Below are 17,363 nucleotides of genomic sequence, written 5' to 3'. Positions count from 1 at the left end.
CCAGCAGTGCCCGCCTGGACCCCTCAAGAGTCTCCTCCTGCCCCCCCCCAAATACACCACACACCCTACTGCAGACAGGTGGGATCTTCTCATTCCTGTGCTTTTAAAACCCACTGTTCTTAGAAGAAACTCCAAGTTCCTGGTCTGGCGAACCTTTGCCACCAAACTATCAGCTCAGTGAGGGCAGAGTCAGCCTCCTCCCGGCTGTGCTGTGCTCCAGGCAGATCTGCTCAATCCCAGTGACCCACGTTCTAATCCCAGCCTTGGGTCCTTAAGCAAACGGCTCCCCTTCTGAGTCTTGTTTGCCCCATCCATAAACACCCAAGGTGGCTCCGAAAGATTGTGGTCTTTCAGCTAGACTATCAGTTGGGGGGTTTTGCATTAGCAACCTGCCATTAAACACTCTCACGATTTTGTCTTAATAGGAACACAGCTGGAGTTCTCTTACAGCAGTGGGTTAAGGATCAGACGTTGTCACTGCAGTGGCTCCGGTTGCTGCTGTGGCATGGGTTCGATCCCTGGCCCAGGAACTTCCGCACGCTGCAGGTGGAGCTAAAAAAAAAAAAGCACACACACAGATTCAAGTAGTAGTTGGGGCCTGACTCCTCTGCAGAAGGAGCGGCACTGAGTTTTATCACATCAACACCCAGCTGGGGTTACAGACGCAGAGTGGCTTCTCAGGGGACGAAGGAAGGTGCGAGGCATATGCTTGTTCGCGGTTGTTACAAAGCTCTTCCTCAATCAAAACAGATGTTTGAAAGAACAGAAAATTCTGAGTCGTGAAAGTAAAACGGCATGATCGAAAGAAGGAGAGCAAGTGACCCCTTCATGAGGATTTCAAGTTCTGACCCCAGAGTTTTGACCAGGCCACGCTGACTCCTAGCCCAGAAAATTCAGATGGACTAAGCTCCACGAGACAGCATTACCCCCCCAGTGGGAAGGACCCGCACGCACCTGGCGGAGGTTGATGTAAACGGCGTTCTGGAGAAATTCCGAAGCTTCCATGCTGCGCTTCTGGATGGCCAGGACGCGGACGGCTTTGACACAAGCTTCTAACTCAATCACTCCAGCATTCTTGTACTGCGCGGTCAGAGAGCAGAGAAGAGAGAGGTCTGTCGGGTCAGGCAGGCGGGACGCCGGGGACGCACTCACCCTGCAGCCTGTCCCCAGAGCCACCCACCCAAGGGGGGGCCTTTGTGTTTGAGAAAGTCTGTCCCTTATGGGGGCAAAAAGGGATTGGTGGGACTGAGTGAAACTATGAATGCCCTTAACAGATATGTCTGCATATTCATTCAAGTCATAGAGCCAACAGTAGCTGGAGAGTTGACAGAATTTCAAAATATTACCAGTGGGAACTTTACGACTCAGAGTTCCCATCATGGCTCAGTGGTTAACGAATCTGACTAGGAACCATGAGGTTGCAGGTTCGATCCCTGGCCTCGCTCAGTGGGTTAAGGATCCGGCGTTGCCGTGAGCTGTGGGGTAGGTCGCAGACGTGGCTCAGATCCCGTGTTGCTGTGGCTCTGGAAAAGGTCAGCGGCTACAGCTCCAATGAGATCCTTAGCCTGGGAACTTCCATGTGCCGCAGGAGCAGCCCTAGAAAAGGCAAAAAGACCAAAAAAAAAAAAGAACTTTACGACTCATTTCCACCTAACTCTTGCACTTGAAATCATTCCTGAACTCTCACACCTGCAGCTTGGATGCAGTGGCTATAAATTCATCTGGCTCTGGGAGCACCACGGGGGTGCAGGGCGTTAGGAATCTGCGGTGGCCCAGGCCGCTGCAGAGGTGCATCCCCAGCCTGGTACAGTAGGTTAAAGCATCCGGCGTTGCCACAGCTGCAGCACAAATTGCAGCGGCAACTCGGATTCAATCCCTGGCCAGAACTTTCCATTTGCCATAGGCGCAGCCATTAAAAAAAAAAAAAAATTGACTTTGTTGCAAAAGCTCTAGCTCCACTGTGCGCTTCTCTCTTAACACACTTGAGGTCTTCCTGGTTTTCTCTCCAGCTTACTTGTTCCTACGTCTCAGGCTCTGAGATGAAGGACAAAAGAAGACGGGAGAACAAAAAAGGCATGTGGGTTGCATCAGCCACGCAGAAGCCGGGCGAGGACCTCTTAGACCGCCCCTCTGTTCTCAAGGTTCTGTCCCAAATAACCTCCAGCCAGGTGAGCTGCCCTCAGCCACTCACAAGCTGTGTGGCTTGTTCTTGGGGACTAGCTGGGGCCCTCGTCTCTCCCAAGACCCCACGCAGAGCCCTGTTCTTCTGCCTTTTCCTCCTCTACCCGGAACCCTTTTCCTTTTCTTGCTTTTTAGGTTTACACCTGCGGCATATGGAGGTTCACAGGCTAGGGGATGAATCACAGCTGCAGCCGCCAGCCTACACCACGGCCACAGCAGCAAGGGATCCGAGCCTAGTCTGTGATGACACCACAGCTCACAGCAACGCCGGATCCTTAACCCACTGAGCGAGGCCAGGGATCAAACCCACATCCTCAAGGATCCTAGTTGGGTTCATTACCACTGAGCCACAATGGGCTCCCTTTTTCTTGTTCTTTTTCATATTTTATTTCCAAACCCTTTTTAGTTATTTACTTATTTTTCCCCTAATGATCCCAAGCTGAAGTGGTTTTCAATGGAGATTTCTGAAAACACTCCCTGCAGCTGAAGCCAAGGTTTCCAGCAGTAAATCCACGTATTCTGGCACCTGAACAAGCCCGAGGCTGGGACAGCCACCAACTCTTGCTGAGGGACTGGGGTCGCCCACCCTCAACAAGTGTCCGCTGGGCCCCCAGGCCCACGTGGCATAACCACTCAGAACATGCAATCTGCTCACTATGGACTATTAAGAGGCAAAAACAGACAGCTGCTCATGTTTCGTACCAAAGTTATTTAGAAGGTGGATAAAGAAATCACTGCCGGAGGAAGCAGGTCTCCACTGCTTCCTCATTTCTAAGATGTAACATGCACAGAATTTGTGACATGTTACATGTAATTTATCAGAGGCAGCACAAAAAGAAACTATACCTACCTAACTACACAGCAAGTATACTAGAAGCCAAAATCTATCAATTTTATATGCCATTTACCAATGTCACAAAAAAACTCCCAAAAAGACTTGATTCCACTGAAATAATGACGTCTTTAAAAACTGTTAAAACAACTTCTACGGAAGTGAAAATAAAAGCCAACTCAGTTTTTTTCACATGTTTTTGTTATGGTGGCCTATTTTAAACATTACAAAGAGATTTAAAATTCATCATAAAAAACTCTTGGGGAGTTCCCGTCGTGGCGCAGTGGTTAACGAATCCGACTAGGAACCATGAGGTTGTGGGTTCGATCCCTGCCCTTGCTCAGTGGATCAACGATCCGGCGTTGCCGTGAGCTGTGGTGTAGGTTGCAGACGCGGCTCGGATCCCGTGTTGCTGTGGCTCTGGCGTAGGCCGGTGGCTATAGATCTGATTGGACCCCTAGCCTGGGAACCTCCATATGCCGTGGGAGCGGCCCAAGAAACAACAACAACAACAAAAGACAAAAGACAAAAGACCAAAAAAAAAAAAAAAAAAAAAAAAAAAAAAAACTCTTGGTATATTAGTAGGAAGAGACACACACAGGATGCATAGGGATTGGGAAAAGAATGCTCACACACTAAAAATCCACTCCATAGCCAGTCCTTTACAAGCGTTATCCTGGAACAGAAGCCCTCTGACGCAGAGGCCGCACCCCCATCTCACTGCTGAGTCCCCAGGAATCATCGGCCAAGTCACCAGCACAGAACCGTGCCATCGATATTTTGGAAAGAAATGAGGAACTTACCCCATTAACTCTGGAACAAAACTATAAATACTGAACTTCTTGACAGATAAAGGAAATAGGGCCCAAAAAAGTAAGACTTCTTGCCCAAGGCCACAACGCTGGCACTGGCGAAAGCAGGATTCGAGCCCGGGTCTGTCTGTCTAAGGAGGAAATCCCATCCTCTAGGGAGGTCCAGCACCACAGCCTGTCACCCTCTCTGCTCAGATCTGGCCTTTCTAGCCTTCAACGCCCCCCGCTCACGGGGAACTTGAGGGCAAACGGTAACATTAGGGGTTTTATACTGAACAGTCTCTCAGGCCTGATCTACAAAGAGTCGGGACAGAGTGACCCTCACTTAAGAGGCCACGTGGACATAAACTAAAGGCCAGTGAGCAACGAAAACTCTGCCAAGCCCCTGGAACTCAATCCAGGAGGGCGCCTGCCGCCCCCACTCAGCTAAGGTCTTTGCTGCGTGGACACACGACAAAGACCCCAGGTCCAGTCTGGATCCCGCCACCGAGGAGCTCGGACGGAGTTACTCAGCCTCTCGCCTACGTGAGCTGTAGGGCTCTGAGCTGTCTTAAGGTCCTTCCAACTCAAATATGATGACAGCCCGATCTCGGCACAATGTCTGTGTCCCCATTTCAACTCTTCCAACAGGAGAGCGTTTCCTTGCCCACAAAGCAGAAATCCACTAAGAAATCGTGCATGAGGCCAGGCAGAAGTCTGCTTCAGAGAAGAAACCAGAAAGGTGGTCCTTCTCCCTCAGCACGTGGGGGGGCATCCTGATGTGTGCGTGCACATCAGGTACAATCAAACCTGCGAGTGGACAAATATGCTTTACGTCACCGGCATTTCATTTTAAAAGTTCTGACCTTGGGTTCCGGGCAGCGTGGGAAAATCTCAGGTACTTCTGGTGGAGGAGGTGGAAGAGGAGAGGAGGCCGAGGAAGCCGAGGGAAGAGAGCGCCAGAGAAAAAAGGCGAGACGGGAACTTGCCGTTCCTGCGTGCATCGCACACGTGCCAGGAACCGGCTTTGCCCCCAGACGTCAGACACCAGCCCATTTCTCACTGAGCAACGCTGATGAGCCTGCCTCTGTGCCTGGCTTTTTACAGACACAATAAATGATTAAACAGATGATAAAAACTATACAGCAGGCCATGTTTCTGCTTTGAGAAACAAGAAAACAGTTCAAAGAGGTCACTTGACAAAAGTCAGACGACCAGTCAACGGGGGAGGATGGATTCAAACTCAGTCCTGACTGGGGATCTGCTCATCCCACTTCCAGGACTAGAAAATGCACGGGTGACCTGGCCCCCTGCTGACTCACGGCAGACAGGTCTTCACACAGAGTGAGGTCTCCGATCTGCACTGAAACAGGGCTCTGGGCAGCCACCAGACTCCCACCAGGCCTGGCCAGTGAAGAGGTGCCCACGTGCCACGCCCGCCAGGCTTCAACATGAAGGCGGGAGGACCTGGGCTCTTCTGGGGCCTCTCCAGTCCACAGGCAGCGCCCAAATGCTAGAAGTAATGTATGAACCAACCTCCCCGCCACCAACCGGCCTCCCATCTCTACAGCTGAGCTGTGATCATTTTGATAATCCTGGAGACAAATTTTTAAAGACAGAAAAGAAAGGGCTCTGGAAAAAGTACTGGACACTTATAGTTTTTAAATGGCCCGTTAGAAAATAGCTTAAAAATCAATCTGCCTTTCTACATGTCAGTTTTAAGCAATAAAAAAATAGAGCAAAAATTTCTCATGTACAACGTTAGCAAAAACATAAACAATAACCAGGAATAAACTCAAAAAAAAAACCTATGGAAAAGAGTTATATTCCATCATAAGAATATATTTCTAAGAATAATACCAAAGATAAAACCCATGAGGAAAAAATTTACTCTTATTGGAGTTCCCATCGTGGTGCAGTGGTTAACGAATCTGACTAGGAACCATGAGGTTGCAGGTTCAATCCCTGGCCTCGCTCAGTGGGTTAAGGATCCGGTGTTGCCATGAACAGTGGTGTAGGTTGCAGACGTGGCTCGGATCCCACGTTGCTGTGGCTGTGGTGTAGGCCGGAGGCTACAGCTCTGATTCGCTCCCTGGCCTGGCCTGGAAACCTCCATATGCTGTGGGTTCTGCCCTAAAGGGACAAAAGACCGAAAAATAAAAAATAAATAAAAAATGGAAATGGCTAAGGAGTGAAAAATGTTCAATACCTCACTGGTCATCAAACGCAAACTAAAACAGAAAGTTACGTGCACTCACCATATTGGCAGATATTTTAGAAGGACAGAATAGCTATCGTCGCTGTATGGGAGAACAAACTATTAGCAACCTTTTAGGCAACGGACTGTAAACTACAAAATACACACACACCCTTTGACTCAAGTCCACTTCCAAGAAGTACCTCCTTTCAAAAAAAAAAAAATCAGTCCAAAAAGATTTCTCCATCAGGGTATTTATCACGGCAGAGTTTACAACGGTGGGAGGAAAACTGAAAAGAAATAACATTCGGGGCAGCGAATCGGTAAAGGAAGTAAATCCACGTCTTTTCATTCTCCGTTGGAGAAGGGGTTTGGAGAGGAACTTGACAGCGACAAATGTAGACGTCATTTCCAGCAACTAAATTTCCGGAGATCTCTCTCTAAGAGAACTGTCATTCAAGAACACAAGAATACTCGTGTCCGAATGTCAATCAGGAGTTCACGCCACGGGCTGTGGTGCAACGGGATGGCGGCACAGCCGGTTAAGGACCTGGTGTCGCTGCAGCTACAGTGTAGGTTGCAACTGTGGCTCGGATCTGATCCCCGGCCCAGGAACTCCACATGCTTTGGGGGCAGGCAAAAAAGAAAAAGGAAAAAAAAAAGACTGCTCCATCAAACACTTTTCTAAGAGTAGGCAAGTGGGAAGCCTAAGCGTCCAGCCACCAGACAATCACGAGGTAAGTCACGGAGGGCTGGGGGCGGGTGGGCGCGGGCGCTTGGTCCTGGTCTGGGCGCCCCGTTCATGGCCGTTTCCCACAAAGCAGGCTGATGGACCAGGGACCAGGACCCTGTTTGAAAGGGTCACGCCGGTCTGGGGGGACAACTATGACGTGGTGCTGAGCAGAATGAAGCAAGCTGCAGAAAACGTATGTAGTGTGATCTCATTTCTGTAAATAAAGCAAATATACACGTACACACACACAGATACATGTTTCTCGTGTGTGTGTGTGTGTGTGTGTGTGTGTGTATCACAGCCATAACGTCATGAAAGACACATACCGAGTTGTTAACAGCTATCACTCTCAGGAATTAAATGCAGGAGGTACAGAGCTTTCATCTTTTCACCGGATACCACGCTTCTGTCCAATCTCAGTCCTTTCCATCTGTATTTCAGTTAGGTATACTTGGAACTTAAGATTTTTTCAACCCCAAAGTAAAAAGAATGGTGCATCCATTTGAAACACTATATAGGTGATTAGAAATATGACACGGAAGGAATTTCCCATGTGGCACATCGGGTTAAGGAGGCAGTGTTGCCACGGCTGTGGCACAGCTCGCAGCTTTGGCTGGGTTCAATCCCTGGCCCAGGGACTTCCACAGGCAGCAGGCGTGGTCCAAAAAAACCCCCAAAAAAACAAAAATCATGCCATGGAAGATTTAATAACGTAGAAAAACACATAATATGCCAAATGAAAACTGCAGGTCTCCACACAGTAAAAGCAAGTACAAAATGCTCACCATTTTTTTACGATATAGATAACATACAAAAAGGACAGAAAATAGGCATTAAAATGTTCATTATTGTCACTGAGTAGCAGGGCTACGACAGCCTCTCTTTCCCCTTTTTTCAGGATTATTAAATATACTCTTTTTTTTTTTGGTCTTTTGTCTTTTTAGGGCTGCACCTGTGGCATATGGAGGTTCCCAGGCTAGGGGAACCACAGCCACAGCAACAACAGATCCGAGCCGCATCTGTAACCCACACCACAGCTCACGGCAATGCCGGATCCTTAACCCACTGAGCGAGGCCAGGGATCGAACCCGCAACCTCATGGTTCCTAGCGGGATTCGTTTCTGCTGCGCCACGACAGGAACTGCCAAATGTACATTATCTTTAAACAAGGACCATTTTTCGGCAGTGCGCACGATGCCTGGGGGAAGAGCAGGTGAGGACTCAGGGGGACAAACAGCGAGGAGGCAGTGCGGCAGGGGGCACGGGTGAAACAGGAGCCTCTGAGGAACACGACAGTTCCCTGCGGACCTAGGGCAAAGTCACCTTGCCGTAACAGGAGATGGCCTCCTTGTACTTTTCGATGATGTCTTCAGGGCTGAGGCAGTTCTTGGCGCGTCCAATTTCCGTGCTGGTGTCTGGATTGATGCCGTTGGTGCTGAGGGCACCTGCAGACCGGGAGGAAGAAGAAAAATGATCTTTGGCTTCTTTTGCCTTGCGTCTTTGTTACTTTAAAAGAGGGGCAGAGATAAGATAAAACTGGCATATTCCCAACTGAAATTTAAATCAAGAAACTGTTTCCAGCGTCTTAGACACTCCCTGGAAAAGTCTTACCATCAAAGCAGTGTATTAAATGCTAATTAGCTCCGCATACATTTTCCTCCCCGTTGAAGCTTTTTATTAAAGAACATGAAGTGTGTTATAGAAAAGTAACACGGCTACAATAACTAGCTTAGCTGTCTTGACTGCAGGGCTGGCCGCCTGCATTATCTCCCAGGGTTAAGCCCTTCATGCTGGGAAGAGCCCCGCTGCCCCCGCAGATGGAGAGAAGCCACGGGAAGGTATCTCCTGCTCCGCACGGCACGGAAAACTACACGAACACCAGTATCCCGTCTGAGGCTGTCACTCTCCATCTCTGGCCATGGCCTGTCAATAGGCAGAACCACTTAATTCTCCAGCCGTCAAACTCACACAGGGAAGGTGCTGGAGAAATTTTTGCTATTTATAGAATGAAGCCAACTACACAGAGAACTCTAAGCAAAAAAAAAAAAAAAAAGATGAAATACTCTGATTTCAGAAAACACTCAAACAAGATCCTCCTAAGCCTCATCAGCAGAAAAGCTGGCTCCTCCTGAGCCACTGCTTCTTTCACGGCCAGGGAGCACCGCCAGGAACGCTGTCTCCCTCGGGTCTGCAGGGAGGCTCAGGCACATGTCTGCGGCCCATCTGAGAACTCACCCGGCAAAGCTGTGCGTCTCACATGGCCCTCGACCCTCGGCCAAGCTGATTTAGCCTCGCTGTCTAACGTGGCCCAATTCTCTCATCTGCCTATTTCGTATTCCGTTATTCAGTAAGCCGCCTCAAATGCTTTTTCAAACAAGACAGGGAGTTCCCGTCATGGCACAGCAGGAACGAATCCAACTGGGAACCATGAGGTTGCAGGTTCAATCCCTGACCCTGCTCAGTGGGTTAAGGATCTGGCGTTGCCGTGAGCTGTGGTGTAGGTCGCAGACGCGGCTCGGATCCTGCATTGCTGGGGCTGTGGCGTAGGCTGGCAGCTATAGCTCCGATTGGACCCCTAGCCTGGGAACCTCCATATGCCGCAGATGCGGCCCTAAAAAAAAAAAAAAAAAAAAAAGACAGAAGAGTGGGTGGATACATAAATGGATAGATGGACAGACAGAGAGACTTCAAGACAAGAGGAACAAGGAAAATTCCCTTTGCAACATCCCCTTCCGGTCAGAGAAGAAAGATCCACATGGAGAGGTGGGAAGAGGCAGGTGGCTTTGGGTTTTGTTTCCTACAGACACTGAAAATCACAGCAAGAGATGAGAGGGCAGAACTATAAATAATAAAAGAAAAGGGCATGCGTGCTTGAAAAAAAATCCAGACTCTATACTTTCCAAAGAATAGATTCGAACCAGCGAGGCCCAGTGACGCAATCCTTGGGTCCGTACAGAACTCGAGGACCACCTCTGAACCACAAGGCGCCCCTGGTGCACTGAGAGTCTACACGGAGTGGACTGAGGCCATCGCAGCAGGGCTACGCTGTCCTGCTCTGAAAAGGGGCCAGAACCAGTGAGAGGGAGACCCACACGGGTCCTGGTTACAACCCACAGCGACTCTACGAGGCAGGGACCCCTGGTGAGCCCGGTGCCTGCAGGAGAGGAAGCAAGTCCCAGAGGAGCTAAGCTTTCCCACCAGTCCTCCAGGCTCCAGGGCTGGTCACCCCAGAGCAGGATCCCGACTTGGGCCCACGCTTGCAACCGTGGGACTCTGGAGCTATGTGTGTTTTTCGTGTGTATGATGCACTGGTTTCTGGCATGAAATAATATTTAATAAGCGACAGGTCATTGTGATTTATTTCATGAGCTCTAATCACTTTTATTATTGAATTTTACTCTCTTCTCTTAGAGAAAGAAAGGGAAACAACGGGGTCCGAGTGAGAGGGCTCAGCCTTCTTCACACGGCACCTGATCTCGTCAAGTCCCTCCTGCTTTTAAAGCAAAGGCACCACTGATAATGCCTGACTTAACCCAGGCTCAGGGCTCGGGGAGCAAAGGCCCACGCGGCACCCAGAACAACAGAACCCGCAGAGGGCAGAGGAGCAGAGCTCGCGGGAGAGCTTAGTGGGTGACACTGACTTAATTCCACGCAGTAAAAGAACAACACTCCAAAAAATACTCGGATGCAGTGGATTTGATCTTTCTCGACGACTGCACAGCTTTGCCAGCCCACGCAGAACATCACTGTAAACCAGGGAAACAGAGAGTCCACAGAAAGGAAAAATCAATGCCAAGGGCAGGGAGAGACCCAGGCTGCAGCAAAGGAAAGGAAAGGGCATCGTGCAGAAGGGGGGGGTGGGAAACAGCAGCCCGAGGGCTCTCCAGTATCAGTCCAACGACCGTGTAATCAGCATTCAAGAGTCGCTGAGGCCCTATTACGCGCAGGACTGTGTGGGAGGCAGAGACTGGAAAGCCAACCAAGAGTCAAACAAAGAATAAGAGGCGATACAGCGGAGACAAATGGGGCAAGAGAAAGGGAAGCAACGTCGCTAAGAGAGCAGAACAAGGGCTTGGGCCAGGCTGGCCCCGCACAAGGTCACGCACGCCTGCTCCCTAGGGAAAGACAGAATCCTGCCACTGGGTCCCGCCAGCCCGATTCTGCAGGGGAACAGCAGGCAGACCGTGTGGCCAGGAAGCCTGACATTCACCAGGCCAAGTGTGCGATACACTCCTCCAGCAGGGCCCAGAAATGACTCAGGCACAGGGGGATTTTTTAATAAACTGCACTGGGACAGCTGGTCATCTGGAGAAAAATAATACCCAACCTACACCTCACGCCAAACACAGAATAAACCCAAATGATCTGGACTCTGAGGGTAAAACAGGAAACCATAACAGAAGTTCAAAAAACATGGGTGAGGAGTTCCCGTCGTGGCGCAGTGGTTAACGAATCCGACTAGGAACCATGAGGTTGCGGGTTCGGTCCCTGCCCTTGCTCAGTGGGTTAACGATCTGGCGTTGCCGTGAGCTGTGGTGTAGGTTGCAGACGCGGCTCGGATCCCGCGTTGCTGTGGCTCTGGCGTAGGCCGGTGGCTACAGCTCCGATTCAACCCCTAGCCTGGGAACCTCCATATGCCGCGGGAGCGGCCCAAGAAATAGCAACAACAACAACAACAACAAAAAGACAAAAGACAAAAAAAAAAAAAAAAAAAAAAATGGGTGAATTCCTCTAAAACCTGGACGTGGGGAAAGCCTCTCTAAATGTGATTCAAATCCGATTACGTAAAAATACGGGAAAATACCATAAACAAAGCCAAAACATAAACAGCGATCGCAGAGAAAATGTTTTCAACATATATCACAAAGGGCTAATATCCCTCATACACCAAGAGGTCATAAAAATTGAGAGAAAAAATTCTAAAAATCCAACAGAGCAAAATGAGCAGAAGATGTGAGCCAGGAATTCACAAGTGAAAAACATAAAAATGACCCTTACACGTTTTTTAAAAATTCAACTTCACTAATAGTTAAAGATAGCATTTCGTGCCTACCTAGTTGGCAAAAGCATAAAAGCTGGACAACAGGCTCGGCGGTGAGCCCGGCAAGAGAGGTGCTCGCGTGCACTGCCGCTGCGAAGGCAAAGTGCTGTGACCTTGATGCAGAGGAACCTGGCAAAATCTAATAAAGGTGCATTGAGGTTTACCTCTGACCCAGTAATGCCACCTCTAGGGATTTATACTGAAGACCCAGCTCCAAAAACACAAAAATGCACATGGACAAGGTCGTTCACTGCAGCATCGTCTGCAGTCTCAGAATACTGGAAACAACCAAAGAGTCCGCGTGCAGAAGACTGGTTAAATGACACACAGTGCACAGCACGTCCTGCCAGATGAATGAGGCTCATCGCCACAAACTGACATGGGCCGACTTCCAGCACGTGGTGAATACACACAGGCTAAAATAAAACAAAACGAAAAAATAAAAACAGCCAATACAAGAGACATACGTAATACATGACCTTTTTCACAAGAAATAGAAATAAAAACACCACAGGGGAAAAACCAGGAGCAAATGAGGTGGGAGGGAAAAAAAGAGGAGGTGATATTTCCTTTCTGCACACTTTCTTTTGGAACCATGTACATGATTAATATGGTAAAAATAAAAGCAATCAGGAGGTCCAGCTGTGCCTCAGTGGTTACCAAACCTGACTAGGATCCACGAGGTTACAGGTTCGATCCCTGTCCTCGCTCAGTGGGTTAAGGATCCGGCGTTGCCCTGAGCTGTGGTGGAGGTCGCAGACGCAGCTCGGATCTGGCATCACTATAGCTGTGGTGTAGGCCAGGGGCTGCAGCTCCGATTCAAGCCCTAGCCTGGGAACTTCCATATGCTGCAGGTGCAGCCCTAAAAAGACAAAGAGACAAAAAAAAAAAATTAAATAAATTATAAAGATTGATTGATAATGGCATACAAACAGAAACAAATGAGCTTAAATGCATTTCAAATAAATAACAATTATGCAGACAGGATTGAAGCCCAAATACAAGTAACTTCCAGTCCCAGCACCTTGTACACGTATCCTCGGTATAAAGACAAAAGAAATATAAAATAATATTCTGAAAATTCAAAACATTGCTGAAAAAAATTAAAGAAGACCCAAATAACTGGAAAGGTATCCCACGTTCATAGATAGAAGACAATATTCTTAAAAGAGCAGCAGTCCTCAAAGTGATCCACAGATTCAACACAACCCCGTCAAGACCTCGGCTGGATCCTGGCAGAAACTGACCAGCTGATCCTAAAATTCACGTGGAAATTCGAGAGACTCAGAATAACCACAACAACCCTGATAAAGAAGAACAAAGTTAGAGGACATATTTTGCAATTTCAAAACTTACTACAACTTATCTCTAAGTAGCGAGACTATAGGTAATCTTTTATTTATTATGCTTATCCTTATTTTCTCAATTCTCTACAATGAATATAACTTTTACAAGAGAAAATAGGGTATTTTTCAAGCATGCATAACATTCATCCATCAAAAAAATTTTAATTCTAAAGACGTAAATACTTAGTGAGAAACAACTATTTTTTGTTTTTATTTTTTATTTTTTTATCTTCTATTTTTTTATATTTGTCCATTTATAATGATTTTTATTTTTTCCATTATAGCTGGTTTACAGTGTTCTGCCAATTTTCTACTGTACAGCAAGGTGACCCAGTTACACATACATGTCTTCATTCTTTTTTCTCACATTATCATGCTCCATCATAAGTGACTACAGAAAAACAACTATTTAAAAACAACTACTTAAAAACAAGAGTGGGGGCGCAGCGGAAACAAATCCAACTAGTATCCATGAGAATGCGGGTTCGATCCCTGACCTCGCTCAGAGGGCCAAGGATCCAGCGTTGCCATGAGTGGCGGTGCAGGTTAGCGTGGCTCAGATCCAGCGTTTCTGTGGCCGAGGCACAGGCCGGCAGCTGTAGCTCCGAATCGACAACCGGCCTGTGAAACTCCATATGCTGCAGGAGCAGCCCTAAAAAGCAAAAAAATTAAATTAAGAAAAAAATAAAAACAAGAGTGTGAGTTCCTGCTATGGCGCAACAGGATCAGTGGCATCTCTGGAGCACTGGGACACAGGTTCAATCCCCAGCCCAGCAGAGGTAAGGACCTGGCATTGCCACAGCTGCAGCATAGGTCACAGCTGCAGCTGGAATCTGAAACTCCATATGCTGTGGGAGGCCAAAAAAGAAAAAAAAAAAAAGAGTACATTTAGCTTTTTCATAAATTGAAAACTTAAAAGCACAAACACATCAAGTTTCTAGGGAAATGCGTACAACCCATTAAAACATTCATTTTGGAGTTCCCGTCGTGGTGCAGTGGTTAACGAATCCAACTAGGAACCATGAGGTTGCATGTTCGATCCCTGGCCTTGCTCAGCGGGTTAAGGATCCCGTGTTGCCATGAGCTGTGGTGTGGGTTGCAGATGCGGCTCGGAACCCATGTTGCTGTGGCTCTGGTGTAGGCTGGTGGCTACAACTCTGATTAGACCCCTAGCATGGGAACCTCCATATGTCGAGGGAGCGGTCCTAGAAATGGCAAAAAGACAAAAAATAATAATAATAATAATAATTCATTTTCAAAAACTCTAATGGAATAATGAAAATCCAGAAACAAAGGAAAAATAATATTTGATCGCCAACTTCAAATACATGGGGGCCAAGGCCTAGAAATCACTTCCTATACGTCGGACACCAACTCAGTACAACGAGAGGAAAACCTCCCTCCGCCTGGGAGACAGTGGAACTCTGTGCACAGGGAGGACGACACGGTAGGAACTGCATGAGACAAGGGCGGTGTCTTAACTAGAATTCTGAAATGAGAACACTGTTAAAAGCTATAAAACACTCAAGAACAGGTCAAAACACACACACGCAAATATATACATATGCCTCCTACTTGGTTTTTGTTTCTCAGGACTGCTTTGGCAATTCTGGGTCTTTTGTGATTCCATATAAATTTTTGGATTATTTGTTCTAGTTCTGTGAAAAATGTCATGGGTAATTTGGTAGGGATTGCATCGAATCTGTAGATTGCTTTGGGTGGTATGGCCATTTTTTACAATATTAATTTTTCCAATCCAGAAACATGGAATATCTTTCCATTTCTTTGTATCTTCTTTAATTTCCTTGATTCATGTTTTATAGTTCTTGGCATATAAGTCCTTTAATGCCTTGGTCAGGTGTATTCCCAGGTATTGGATTTTTTGGGGTGCAATTTTAAAAGGTATTGTATTTCTGTATTCCATTTCTAATATTTCATTGTTAGTATACAGAAGTGCGACTGATTTTTGAATGTTAATCTTATATCCTGATTTGCTTTGCTGAATTTGTTGATCAGTTCAAGTAGTTTTGGGGTTGAGTCCTTAGGGCTTTCTATGTATAGTATCATGTCACCTGCATACAGTGATAGTTTTATCACTTCTCTTCCTATTTGGATGCCTTTTACTTCTTTTGTCTGATTGCTGTGGCCAGGACTTCCAAAACGATGTTGAAGAGCAGTGGTGAGAGTGGGCATCCCCGTCTTGTTCCAGACTTGAGTGAGAAGGCCTTCGGTTTTTCTCCATTGAGGATTATATTTGCTGTGGGTTTGCATAAATGGCTGTGATTATGTTCAGGAATGTTCCCTCTATACTCACTTTGGCAAGAGTTTTCATCATAAATGGATGTTGGACTTTGTCGGATGCTTTTTCTGCATCTATTGAGATGATCATGTGGCTTTTGACTTTTCTTTTGTTAATGTGGTGTATGACATTGATTGATTGGCATATGTTGAACCAACCTTGTGAACCTGGGATGAATCCCACCTGGTCGTGGTGTATGATCTTTTCGATATGTTGTTGGATTCGGTCGGCTAAAATTTTGTTGAGAATTTTTGCGTCTATATTCATCAAAGATATTGGCTGATAGTTTTCTTTTTTGGTGGTATCTTTGTCTGATTTTGGAATTAGGGTGATGGTGGCATCATAGAATGTTTTTGGGAGTGTTCCTTCTTCTTCAACCTGTTGAAAAAGTTTAAGGAAGATGGGCACCAGTCCCTCTTTGTATGTTTGGTAGAATTCACCTGTGAAGCCATCCGGTCCTGGGCTTTTATTTGTAGGGAGTGTTTTTATGACGTATTCAATTTCATTTCTGGTGATCGGTCTTCCAAAATATATATTTAGGAAGTCTACCCCCATGTCACATATAAATGCAAACTCATTTTTGTTCACTCATGGGTATGAATTTACATTACCCAAGGCAGACTACTGTAATCAAAACAAATCATCAATATTAAACTTCTCTTGTCAAATCTAGTTAAAACATTTATTCCGTTGTGTAACCATAATGCATCTAAGAGAGATCTAAAATTAGTAAAAATACCTTTGGGTGGTTTGTGGAACTCTTCGCAAAATTCTAGGCTTTTAAAACAGATCTGAGTAGGACTGCTGTATTCTCTTTTTCCCTGTCAACTGAACAACAGACTCTGTTGTCGAAATTCCGTCATTTTGGTGATTCATGAGCACCACGTTCTAACCAATCTGCTGGGCAATGAGGCACCATCCAGACACTGGCAGAACAAAACGAAACCTAAGGAGGACAATGACCCCACTCCGCAAGGCTTACAGTCTATGTCAACGCGGGGCTTTAAGTTCACTGGTTAGCAAAGCAAAATCAATCACTTTCTCTGAGCATCCCGCAGGCTTGAATCTACTTTGAGTGCAAAGACCGGAAAAGACCTGTGACTTGGCTGGGTCGATGAGCGACACTCCCACCGGAGGGTCAGGAAGGCCGAAGTGACCTGATGGCAATGCTTCCCACCTGCATTAGACCAAACGTAACCTCCACTGAGCTCTGCGCGGTCAACGCAGAGAGCAGGTCCCCAGTGAGAGAGAAACTAATGGGAACTCGAAGCAGGAAAGACTCTTTCGATCACTGTGCCTACGGGAAGGCATGGAGAGGGGGTTAAGAAAAGAGACGCTGGGGACACGTGTGGGTTTGAGTTCCCTCGTCACCACGAACGAGCTGGGACCTAGACAGGTCACCTCTGCACCTCAGTTTCCTCATCGATGGGGAGGATGACAACAGCACCTACCTCCTGGAACTGTTACCAGAGCTGTAACGGTTATAAAGAATTGCTTTATATATAAAGTGTACATAAAATGGCTTAGATCTTAGCTATGACCCCAAGAGCACAAGCAACAAGGAAAGCATAGATAAACTGGAATTCATCAAAATTTAAAACTTCTGGAGTTCCCGTTGTGGCGCAGTGGTTAACGAATCCAACTAGGAACCATGGGGTTACGGGTTCGGTCCCTGGCCTCAATCAGTGGGTTAAGGATCCGGTGTTGCCGTGAGCTGTGGTGTAGGTCGCAGACACGGCTTGGATCCTGCGTTGCTGTGGCTCTGGCGTAGGCCGGTGGCTACAGCTCCGATTCGACCCCTAACCTGGGAACCTCCATATGCCGCGGGAGCGGCCCAAGAAATGGCAAAAAGACAAAAAAAAAAAAAACTTCTATGCTTCAAAGGACACCATCAAGACAGTAAAAGCAACAAAGAAAGACAACAATACATGGAACAGGAGAAA

General features: G+C 47.0%; 1 protein-coding gene across 1 annotated transcript in view; it reads right to left on the bottom strand.

Moving 5' to 3' along the window:
* Positions 1 to 17,363, bottom strand: part of TRAPPC9 (trafficking protein particle complex 9) — a 468,417-nt gene that overhangs the window by 417,177 nt on the left and 33,877 nt on the right. The window contains 2 exon segments of the mRNA XM_021088861.1: positions 955 to 1,080; positions 8,058 to 8,179. Coding sequence (XP_020944520.1) covers positions 955 to 1,080; positions 8,058 to 8,179 — 248 coding nt within the window.

The sequence above is a fragment of the Sus scrofa genome, chromosome 4 (genome assembly GCF_000003025.6).
Source record: "Sus scrofa isolate TJ Tabasco breed Duroc chromosome 4, Sscrofa11.1, whole genome shotgun sequence".
In the NCBI taxonomy this organism is placed as follows: domain Eukaryota; kingdom Metazoa; phylum Chordata; class Mammalia; order Artiodactyla; family Suidae; genus Sus; species Sus scrofa.
The sequence above is the reverse complement of the archived record's forward strand: the minus strand, read 5'-3'. Positions and strand labels throughout refer to the sequence as shown.